The 12,086-nt window shown below is 39.8% G+C and overlaps 1 protein-coding gene across 1 annotated transcript in view; it reads left to right on the forward strand.

Annotated features, from left to right (window-relative positions):
* The window catches only part of col4a6 (collagen, type IV, alpha 6), a 170,115-nt gene that overhangs the window by 135,942 nt on the left and 22,087 nt on the right, over window positions 1–12,086 (forward strand). Inside the window, exons 22-31 of the mRNA XM_038305239.1 lie at window positions 135–227; window positions 832–986; window positions 1,112–1,288; window positions 1,643–1,826; window positions 4,814–4,858; window positions 7,548–7,619; window positions 7,781–7,888; window positions 10,590–10,808; window positions 11,072–11,230; window positions 11,662–11,670. Coding sequence (XP_038161167.1) covers window positions 135–227; window positions 832–986; window positions 1,112–1,288; window positions 1,643–1,826; window positions 4,814–4,858; window positions 7,548–7,619; window positions 7,781–7,888; window positions 10,590–10,808; window positions 11,072–11,230; window positions 11,662–11,670 — 1,221 coding nt within the window. The remainder of the gene's footprint in view (window positions 1–134; window positions 228–831; window positions 987–1,111; window positions 1,289–1,642; window positions 1,827–4,813; window positions 4,859–7,547; window positions 7,620–7,780; window positions 7,889–10,589; window positions 10,809–11,071; window positions 11,231–11,661; window positions 11,671–12,086) is intronic.

Here is a 12,086-nt window from a genome sequence, read left to right on the forward strand (position 1 = left end):
TTATTTTCTTTCATATTAGTCACACAGTTCTAATGTCAACAAAGGAACAGATATTAATTTATGAAATTGTTGAACAAACTGAAATACCTTTTCTTGTCTAAGTAAGCATCTGTGTTTGTTGTGTTTTTTTACAGTTCCCTCCCCCAGACCCCAAGGTCCCCCTGGAATACCAGGACCACCTGGCCTAATAGGATTCCCGGGACTCAAGGGATCTAAAGGCTTCAGAGGTACGCATAAAAACTGTATTCATGGAAAATTATCATTTCTCAAATTCCAGCATATAATTTTTCTGTAATAATTGTATTTTTCAAAATAGCAGAATAGCTGCTTGAAGTTTGATTCACAAAGTAGGTCTGCAATTTAAAAGTTTCCTACTTTAGTTGCTTTTTATCTTCTTTTTATCTTATTATCCTCCAATATTCCAAAATACTTGCTTTATTATAAAGATTTTTTCTTTGTACTCCAATGAACCAACCTTGACTCAACCGCAGATATTAATTTTTTTATCAGCTTGACTTAACTTATATAAACCCTCCCCTTTTTTTAATCAACTAGATTCAAAGGGGGTTTGTAATATGGGCCATGTGGCTCATTGCCCAGGACGCTTCTTATAAAGGGCAGCCCTTTTGAGTTCAGTGACAAAGTTAAGCTTGCGAGGGTTAATTTCAAATATTTAAAGCAATTTACAGTGAAACTGATGGAAACTTTATTCTGTTCTAACAATTTGTTTCCTTTGAGCTTTTAGAGGGAGGGGCTTCCTCAAGTTGCAGTTTGTGTCAGAGCCATAATCAAGTCATATAGATTAATTTAGCTTTCTTGTTTCTCAATTAGGTGATCCTGGTAATTGTGAATGTCAAGGAGAGGACAGAGGTCGACCTGGGTTACCTGGACCTCAAGGACCCGTTGGGAGCCCTGGCTTTCCAGGACGTAAAGGTGCGCCTGGTGACCCGGGCTCTCCCGGTTTCAACGGACGTGAAGGACCTACTGTAAGTAATATTTTAGAAGCTATCCTTTAAGACACAATATGTCGTGTTCAAACTGGAAATACGTGCTGCTTAAAATGGTTGGATGTAAGTTTCTTAGGTTTACCGGATACCTGTTTCTTTTACAGGGTCGTCCAGGTGAAAGGGGATTTTTTGGGCGTAAAGGAGAGAAAGGAGAGCCATACTACGGTGGTTTTGGTGTAAAGGGAGAACAAGGCTCTCCTGGACTTAGAGGACCTACAGGTGAAACAGGAAAACCTGGCAGAGATGGACAACCTGGCTTCCCTGGACCCCCAGGACCCCCAGTAAGAGTTTACAATTCTTAAAAAAAAAAAAAAATGTTTCCATCCACCTTCTTCCGCTTATTCGGGGTAGGGTCTTGGGGGTTGCAGCCTCAGTAAGAAGCCACAGATGTCCCTCTCCCAAACTACTTGTGCCAGCTCTTCCAGGGGAATCTCAAGGCTAGCCAAGAAACATAGTCCCTTCAGCGTGTCTTGGGTCTCCTCCTGGTGGGACGTGCCTGGAACACCTCACCAGGGAGGCGTCCAGGCCTTCAACTGGCTCCTCTCGAATAAAATTGAAATCTTATGATTTTTAAGCTGATTTTCTTTTCATTTTCTTAACTTTCTTTCCTCTTTTTTTTCCGCGTTTTCCTTAAGGGGGATGGTGGTTACGGCACAATAGGAGAGAAAGGTTTCCCTGGCTTTGCTGGACCCAAAGGCCGCCCTGGTGCCCCTGGGGATCCTGGCCCTGGCTACAATGGAGCACCTGGCATCCGAGGCGAACCTGGAGAGCCGGGCATACCAGGGTTTCCAGGACTTCCAGGTTTACCTGGTGAAAAAGGTAAGTGGTGACAGGGACAAACATCTGGCTGAGACGATGACAGATTGGGAACAATTTGAATCTCTGTCATGTTCTTCCCACAGGATAGCAATCAGAATCACACACTGTCAGCTTTGTTTGTATCTTTGTAACAAACTTAAAAAATCAGCTGATATTTAAAGGGACAGATATTATATAGACCACATTGATCTAGGTTTGAAACACTCCAAGACTTTAGGAGAGTTGAGACTCTGTCAGGATTTCCTTTACTGATCAGCTCCCTGCCCTTTGTGCCTTGGAATGCTGTCATATGCTTTACCAATATGCTTTTATTCATAGGTCAATAATCCACATGCTTCTTTAGAGGAATGAATGAAGATAATAATGATACTGTAATTACTGACATAAACTGTTGTGCTTCTTTAGTCTCAGAGAATAAGAACATGGTATTATTTCTTTCTAATTGTTACCAGGTGCATGGCTGACTTAGTAAATATTTTGTTTTCCTGGTCATTCTTACACAGTCTTTCAAAAAGTCTGAAATTGTAGCATTAAGAACTAAAGCAATTCACTTTTACTTATCTTAAGTCCCTTTTGGGCGTGACTCACCAAAGACAATTGCATAATTGTCAAGAGAGACATAAAGATGCATTTTTACATCAAAGAATCTGAAAACTGTGCACAGGTAATCTAGATACAATTACAGCTGCAAGTCCTTTGCAGCAGTAGTTGACACTGAAATCGGTGATGTACGGGGGGGGGGGGTTCCTCCGCCTTGTGATCCAGTTGTTAAAAAATGTATGCTAAAGTTCTTTAGGGAGCCAGCATGTGTGTTAAACTGCCCTCTTGGAAGCCAAAACACATATTCAAGTGCCCCCTTGGGAGCCAAGATGCATACTAAAGTGCAGTTTTGGGAGCTTAGACACATGTTCAAGTGCCCTCTCAGAAGACATAACACATTTTCATTTGCCCACTTGGGAGCGAAAACGCATGCTAAAATGCTCCCTTGGGAGCCAATGTTAGATTGCCCTCTCGGGATCGAAAGTGCATGATAAAGTGCCCTTTACAGTGGTGAGGACAAGCTATATATGCCCTCTTATGTTTTTTCCCCACTGCCCTTAAAAAAGTCTGTTCAGGCCATTGCTTACATTGTTTTTTTTTCATCCAAGGTCAGATAATTTAGATTAGGTAAGGTCTGTAAACGTCCTTCAAGGACCTCTAACATATTGTCCTGTCATAGCTGTAAAATTTGGGGAGGTACTATACTATACATCATCATGTGATGGAACAGGGCTTAAGAGGTCCTTCAATCTTGGGATTTTGTTTTATAACTTAATCCTGCTTTTAAAAAAATCTACACAACTCCCTTGTGTATTTGTTTTTCTGCCTTGAACATCATGATTCCGATTATTTTTATAAAATACTCCATAAAACCTTATAGGGTACAGCTGTATTTACTTAGATTAAAATACGCAGGAGAGGACTTTATTTTTTCAGATGTCTTCTATAGACATCATAAACCCGGTCCTCAGGGTCAACTGTCCTTCTTGTTTTAGATGTGTCTCTACTAAAGCACACCTGATTCAAATGATTCCTTTACCTCCTCAGCAACCGTTAAAAGTTGCAAAGGCCTGTTGATCATCTTTTCATTTAGGTCAGGTGTCTGGAGGCAAAGAAACACCTAAAACATTTAGGCCAGTGGGACCAGGGTTAAGAAACCCTAATCTGAAGCTGGATTAGTTTAACTGGAATTCATTTAGGGGTAAAAGAGTAAAAAAAATACAACTGGAAATACAAATTCTCTTATGCATTTTAACCCCTCCCCCTGGGGAGCAACCGGGGGTTAAAGGTCTTTTCAGGGACCCAGGGTGCAGGCTGTGGGAATGGAAACGGGTAGTTGCAACAGTATATATATAAAATATAAAGTATAAGTATATATATATATAATAATATATTTTCTGTCTCTGTACAATTATGCAAATGTTTGTGTTGTCACATAAAATCTCAGTTTAGTAAGGTGTTTATAATTATAAAAAATATTTTAAAAAGTATGAAATATTTAAACATACAAAATATTTTTGTGAGTCCCTGAATGCCTAATATCAATTCAAGTTTGTGGTATTAGAAACTAATCACCTTAGGGTGATTAGTTATCGGTAATATTCAGTTCTACCTCTCTGGGACTAAACAACACAAGAAATCAGTTGCTGCCGGTGTTCTGTCAGACCAGCATACCCATAGTCAATACGCATGCGCAAGACTTCAGATTTTCATATGCTAGTCCCATTTATCTCTTTAGTTTTGTACGAAAATACACTTTAAACTACCTTAATGGGCGTGTATTCCTTTAGTTATGTACAAAAACAATTAAATTTTTTATTTTTAATTTAATTTTTTTTAAGCATATGGAGATCTGACCTTAAATTACATGGCTAAAGGGATACACACCCATTGAGGTAGTTTAAAGGATATTTTTTGTACAAAACTAAAGGGATACACAGAGATAAACTAAAGGGATGAATGGGTATTCCCTATGGGTATGCTGAACTGATAGAACACCGGGCTTCATGTGCCGTATGAATGTGTGCTCTCATCTCAAAAAGCTTACGCTGACATGGATTGATTTTTGCTTTAATTATCGCTGTTATTATCACTCTCAGGACCTGAGGGAGAACGAGGGAATCAAAGGGCAGATGCAGTGTTCGGTCACTGCCAGGCACCACCTCCTTCTCTTTCCTCAGCAGATGATGATAATAGTCTGTTTTTAACTCAACCAAGCATTCCAGTATGCTTCTGCCTTAATTGACTTAAACTGATTGCTGATTTACCTATAAATGTTTAATGGAAAACATTGATTGCTTTACTGGTGCATGAAAATGCCCTGGCTCTTTATACTCTGTCTTTTATCCCCCTCTTTGTTTAATAAAAAAAAATATCCTTCCCCTGATTCTCTCTATCTCCTACCCCTCTACCTGTCTCAACTTCCTTGTGCATGTGTATCTGTCCAGGTGAAAACAGCTGTGGAGGGGTTAATGACGCCGGAGAGGGAACGGGTGGGTAACTAACTTCCTCAACCACCAGTTGGGTTAACAAACTGGGGACAGTGTATGTAGCAGAGAAACTGGTGGTTTAATGAAGTAACCAAGAAAAAAACATAGACGAAACATACGCAAATATAAACAGTTCCGATATTGTCAATTGGACAGATTAACTGTATCCTATAGACATCGTAGTAAGAGATATACTAAATATTTAGCTAAACAGATTTGTCTCGTTTTATAATAAAGAGCTTTAACCATTGGTATATTTTCGCAACTGGCGTCTTTTTTAGTTCTTTTTTGGGAGGCTGTAGTTCCATTTTGACTAGCATCATCCATGTGCTTTTGTCTCATTCAGTGACATAGGAAAGGCTGAAGTCTGTCTGGATTCTTCCCAGCGGTCCAGAGTTCCCTTCCTATCTAGAATAGTGCATTTAGAATAGAATAGAATTACAATTCAACTTTATTTACATTACAATTGTCGATCGAAGAGAAGACAAGTGCTCTTGCTCTCACTTGAATGTAAATGCATGACCCAATGATCCGTAAAAACTTTATAAATATCTTTGAAACAGGTAGCGGAGAGCAGCGGCTGCAAAGCACGCCAACATCCAAGCAGCCGCGCATGCTTGTCTATGCCTGAGCAACAAGCAACCAAGCAATTGTCACAAGTACAAAGCAATGAAATTTATTCTCTGCATTTAAAGTCGTAGGGAAATCATATTTAAATGTCAAATCATTCTGGCTTAAACATGTGTATAAATGTACTCTTTATCAGACTATATTGTCCCAAAATTAAGAAAATTCCTATTTAAAAAGAAAATTTTTTTTCTTTATTTTATGCAGGCCCATTAGTTATACATTAGCTTGTACACCTAAATTCAGCCAATCCTATATCAATGGTCATCTGTCAATAAATTTTTTTCGGTCATAGAATTTTGATTCGTATGTCACAGCTAATATACGCAACGGTTGAAATAAGAAATAAGAATCGTTTACTTTCCCATTGAGTTCCGTCCCAGTGTTCACGGGGATGGACGTCTGCGTCTTCGACAGGTGTAGAGCTAACAGAACTTGCAGCATTGTAAGGCGACGGCTCAAACATGTACGGCTGTACGCCTTCTACAGCAAACCAAGCTTCTGCCGCCTGGCGTCCTCTTCCACAACAACTCCGTCCCCGCTTTCCTCCTCTAAATAAAAAATGTATGACAGAGGAGACTCATCCTCAATCTCGAACACAAAACTCTCCTCCCCTTGCATGTTTCTGCTGTCCATAGCGTTCCTTGACAGTGTCGTTTCTAAGTCACCAATTTAGTGCTACTTGGTCCCAATGGAATTTCCCATTGGGAACCTACTAGCACTAAGTTGCTAACTGGTTAGCAAGATGCTTCAGAGACAACGGCCAAATCAAAGTTGCTTGCAAACCTTCCGCCACAACAACCCCACCCTTTTGATAAACGGCCAATAACATTCACTTTATTCACTCGAGTAAAGTTGTCAACACGCGGGAGAATTCGGAAATGGAACAGCTGTTTCCCTACGACTTTAACTCTTCCCTTTGGGGAGCAGTGTTGACCCTGAGAAAAGTAAAGGAAAAAGATCTAGGAACAGGGGCCAGGGGCTACAATTAGCAGTATTTGGTTAGAGCCCATTTGTTAAAAAAAACACTTAAAGATAAAAAGTTTTTTTTTTTTCATTTCCCTAAATGTCTTGTTTTATGTTATTGCCAATGTTTTGGATCATAGACATTAATTTGTTGTAATACCTCACCATATGAGTTAATGAACATCATAAGCAAAGTTTTAAAAGGATTTTCAATTTGTTGATAGGGTGTAGTATTAATCGAACTTGTCTGTTGGCCTTATAGTTTGATTCAAATTACTATTTCCTGTGTTTTGGCAACCCATCATTTCTTCCAAAAGTGCTGGGAGATTCTTTTTAAACATCAACGTTTTCAAATCCATGCTCTTTTAAAATAGCTTCTATGTATGACTTTCCCAAGAAATTAAGGGTCTCTGGGTCTATAGAGTTTGAAGATGAAGAGGCAAGTTTGGAAATTGCAAAATGGGTTAGAAGAAGAGTGGGTGGTTGCAGTCACTGGACAGTCACATTTGTATATCTTTTTTCTCTAATCAAAGCTGCTGAAACCTGCCAGTTGTTTTTTAACGCTATGCCTCTGCTGAGCACTTTTAATCACAGACAATCATACGAGGTAGCTCATGAGAAAAACTGCTTATGATCCTCGGACACAATAACCAGACTGAATGTTGTACAGTTTCTCATTATCTATGCACACTTTTAATACAAGCGTTTTGCTACTAACGACATTCATAATAAGAGTCAATCTTCTTACAGTTAAAGTGTAATAACCCAATGAAGTGTTGCCTGATTTAAGTGACTGACAATAATCAGGAATGCAAACTGAGAAGTGGTTCATATGGACTCAGACTGATTGTTCTAGGGTATTATTGTTAGCAGTCAACAATCATAATCTCATTTTTATCACTAGATGTATCTATATATAAACAATGACTTTTGTACAAACAAGTATTTATGTGTAATGCTTTTAGATTTTCATATAGATCCGCCTGCAGTTTAAGTGTGTTTTTATCTTCATACTTTAATAGAAGTGTCTGTGTTTGCTCCAAATGTGTTGTACATTTTTTTAAAGTGTGAATACTAACATAAATGTGACCACTACCAGGCACTAGCATACCTTGTACCATATATGGTGAAGAGGGAGACCCTGGTCCTGCTGGTTTTCCTGGACAACCAGGTAACATTATTTTACACTCAAATAAGAATATCACAAACATTTAGATGAGTGTGTTTGGAAAACCAATCATGTCAGCCTGTTTTGTTTGAAAGTTCCTTTCAAAAGCATATTATGCCTTGGCTAAACGCTAAGAATGAGAGCCTAGTCTGTTTCTTTGTCAGGCCCCAAAGGTGGGCCAGGTTTCCCAGGCAGCCCTGGACGTCCAGGGTTTGATGGTCCAAAGGGAGAGATCGGAGACCCCGGCTTTGGAGGACGACCAGGACCACAAGGTAACCGGTGCTTCTGTCCATTCAGACATGGGCATTTATTTTTTTTAATTTAATCTTGTATTTATACAGGAAAATACACTCTCATCCACAAGAGAGATCAGTTACATGTATAAACAACAATAACATAAAAACAGTAATAATACGAAAGGAAAATAACAATAATAAAAACCAACATTTCACCAAGTACATTTGAACATCAGTACCATGCAACACTAGCAGGGGTTCACTTAAAATAAGTACAGGTGCCTACAGATACATTTTACAATCCATTTATTAAAATTTTGAACTCCCTACGAGTGATGCAATTTGAAAGCTTCAGGTCCTGCTGTAGCGTGTTTCAAGTGGAAGGGCAGAAAAAGAATGCTTTTTTCCTGCAGATGATAGTTGGGGTACAGTAAAGCTTTTTACGTGAAAAGTAGCAAGACAATTATGAGGGAACAAGAGTGAAAATGGATTTGTAAATCAATTTGAATCAATGTTAGAGTATGTGAGTGTGTAGACGGGCATTTAACCAAGGATAATAAGGTGCAATGGTGAGTGGGAGCTTTTCTATCTCATAGCTCCATGTTAGACGGTGTACAACAGCTGTAAAGACCTGGTTGAAGCCTTCATATACACAATATCTCTAAAGTCTCAAATACTCAAAAAGGTGGCAGAGACAGGTTTGCTGGCATTATATAAAAAACGTGTTTGTTTCTATGAAGAAGTCTTATTTTAGCTTAACATTTTTCCAGTAGATTCTCTAAATGAGGTTTGAAAGTGAGATTATCATATACAGTAATGCCACTATATTTAAAACTTTCTACTACTCAAAATTGAAGGGTAGTGATAGTGGGAAAGAGTGAGGGCTCGTTGTTCTTGGTAGGAAATAAAATGCCCTTAGTCTTACTTGGATTCTGTAATAATATAAGTTGCAATAGTTTAGACTGAAAGCTGTCAAAGGAGGTATATGAGGACTGAAAAGAAGGGCAAAGGTTATCTACTGACAATAAATCACTGAATCATCTGCATAAAGATACACAACTGCACTTTTAGGACTATGACCAAGTTTGTATATATTGGATCAGATCTACGACTGACCCTTGTGGAACCCCTCTATAAATATTCATATAACATGTTGTTTGACCACCACACTGTTATGTAATATAGAAACCAACCCTTAGCCTGATGAGTGAACTTTAATCCAAAACACTTTGACACAAAATCTCATGATCAACCATCTCAAATGATACGGACAGATCTATGAAGTGGAAAGCATAAAAGTCCTTCGTATCAAGTGCTTTAGGTCCATTAGGTAATTATGTCATGGTGCTATATGGTTCCATAAAGCTATAATTCAATCAGAAGGGAGAAAGTAAGTTTAACTTTATGGCCTGAAACATATTTAAGACAAAGCAGAAAATTTTATAAAGTATCTTTTTAGTAGTGAACATTGACAAACAGCTCAGACAATCCATGAACAAAAGCTCAGAGTTCTGTTTGTTGGAACTTGCTGATGAGAAAAACGGTGCTTTTGTGCTACGAGAAGACAATCTCCCATCCTGTCTTTGCAACCTTTGCAAGAAACAACCTGGCTTTGACAAAGTCTTAGGACTGTCATGAAACGAGGACAGATGGACCCAGTATTCAAGGAGAGACAGTCAGTAGGAAAGTTCAAAAAGTTTATTAAAATAAAACAAAAACTGAAGTTGAGCTGTGGCTCACGGACACTGCAGGAGGGGGGCGGGGAGCCGCCCAATCTCAGACACTCTAAGGGAGAAACACAGGTAAATGACCACGATCATCTGACTGAAGATGATGTTGTCAGTGAGTCACTTACCTGGTTTAGGAGTTCAGTCCATACCCCTTGAAAGGGGTGCAATCCAGCCGATGGGCTGACAGCTGACGCAGCTTACGTCACACAGAGTGTCCCCGGTGCTGCAGCTCCGGAGGAGTTGCAGGAAGCCGATCCTGATCAGGGATACAGATCAGGCAGCAACGGACAGAACAGGTTGCAGAACAGGCAGGAACAGAACAGGTGGCAGTATCCAGGCTTCCAGGCAATAACAGAGCTCCGGGACAGGTTCAGAGTCTGACAGGGTCCGAAAGCGTGAGCAGGTGGTCACGCACAGGAGCAGACAGGATCAGGTGCAGCTGAGCAGGCTCAGTGGAAGAAGGTAGCCGAGATAGGACGTGGAACCAGAACTTGATGCAGGACCTTTAAACTGGTCTCCTCCCTGGAGCCAGGCTTACTTGGATAAAAACTGGATCCAGGACATGAACCAAGGAATAAAGCTAACAGAAAGACAAATAATGATCTGGCCCTGAATGCTCAGGCTGAACTGAATATTACCAAGAGGAAACAGGTGAGAGGAATAAATTATAATTGAGGCAGGGAGGGAAAACGACAGGTGAAAGGAATGACTAATTAAGGTATAAACACTGGTTTAATTAAACACATCATGAAATTAATATATTTCATCAGTTATCTGTAATCCTTCTTTACAGGGTTGTTGCTACAGACACATTTTTTCTTAGCTAGATGCACATCATCATCAAGTAAACCAGTAGTTGATCACCCATGAATTGCTGCATCAAAAATGTTATGTTCAGATACAAATTAATAAGTTTTCTTTTTTACATACATACATTTTTCGTCTCTCACCTAAATTTTCTTGAATGATATGAGAATAGTTGACGGTTTAACCTACGTTTTCGACAGGTTTTCCCGGACCTAGAGGAGATCCTGGAGTTCCAGGTACTCCAGGAGCACGTGTTGATGGTACCAGGGGTAGAGATGGCATTCCAGGACGTCCTGGACCCAAAGGCCCACCTGGAGAAGTTCTGGGAGCCAGACCTGGAAATCCAGGACAGGATGGTGCACCTGGGATACCCGGAGACAAGGGTCTGCCTGGGAGTCCAGGGGTACCCGGACTACCCGGTGGGTCTTAGATGAAAACACTAGTTTTCTTTTCGAACTGATTAATAAACATATTTATTCTTGAATGTAATATTCATATTGGTGTTTGGATTTGTATGTAGCTTATTCTTTCAGTGTCTAATAGAATACTAGTCAAGAACTAGGACACAGCTTTAGTGGCTCATCTTTATTATGGGTTCCTTGAAGTCAGTGCAGTCAATTTTTTATTAATACCTACATGCTGGGTGTAAAATACAAAAATATCTTCTTTTTTTTAACTTCAGGTTTTGATGGGAGACCTGGTGTACCTGGCTTGAAGGGAGAGCGTGGAGTTGATGGCGGACCGGGTTATCCGGGTCCTCCTGGACCTCCAGGAAACCAGACCTATTTCATTCCTGGTCCACCTGGACCTGTGGGCAGGACAGGACAAATGGGTCCTCCAGGTGAGAGACAATATCAACCTTCCATGAAATGTATCTTTTAAAATCTCCCATTAACTTTAAAGGATTCTGGTGTAATTTCTCAATGTGAAGGATTTTTCCCAGGTTAAGTTTTAGGTGGAGTTTGGACTAAAATTTTTGATCTTGGCTAATGTTTTTACCTCTCATCCCTCCAGTTTTTCCAGTGTCCATTCATCCTTCACATTTCTCATCATATTCCTTTTGCATCCTGCATCAGATGGCATGTTGTTGTGTCTTGTGGATTGAAGTTCTCCATCACCCGACAAATCTGTTTTGTGTCTCTCCCTGTTCCATTTTTTTTTTTACCCCTCCTATCCTCCTTCTTTTCCTACATGCACCACCACCATCACCCCCATGCATCCTCTTATCATCTCTCCAAACTTTCCTTCTTGGTGCTGGGTCATTCGATATAGGCTGCCCAGGTGAGATACTCTTTCCTCATCCATCCATCGCCTACTTTTTACTCTATCCTATCCATCCTTTGCTGAAATGTCCGCATGTATCTGCTGCTGGTGCCTTAACCCTAAAACTGCTTTTTCGTTCGTCTGCAGCCCTTATCTCACCATGCAACAAGCAAATGTCCATCTGCACAAACGAGGGAGCCTGGAAGTTTATGTTGGGATTTTGTTTAAGGGAAAAATGACAGAGAAAGAAAGTTTATCAGTTTATTTTGAATGTTTTGTCAAGTAGCATATATTAGGTTGATTGCGCACTTGTGAGAAGAGGCTCGTTTTGAAATCTAAGTGAGACATTGTTGAAGATGGTCTAACATTTACATGAAGTTTATCATAGTTTCTTTCAATTCAGAGTGGTACAGTTACCATGACTTAAGTATGAG

This window comes from Cyprinodon tularosa, unplaced genomic scaffold (genome assembly GCF_016077235.1).
Source record: "Cyprinodon tularosa strain WSP-4 unplaced genomic scaffold, ASM1607723v1 ctg553, whole genome shotgun sequence".
In the NCBI taxonomy this organism is placed as follows: Eukaryota; Metazoa; Chordata; class Actinopteri; order Cyprinodontiformes; family Cyprinodontidae; genus Cyprinodon; species Cyprinodon tularosa.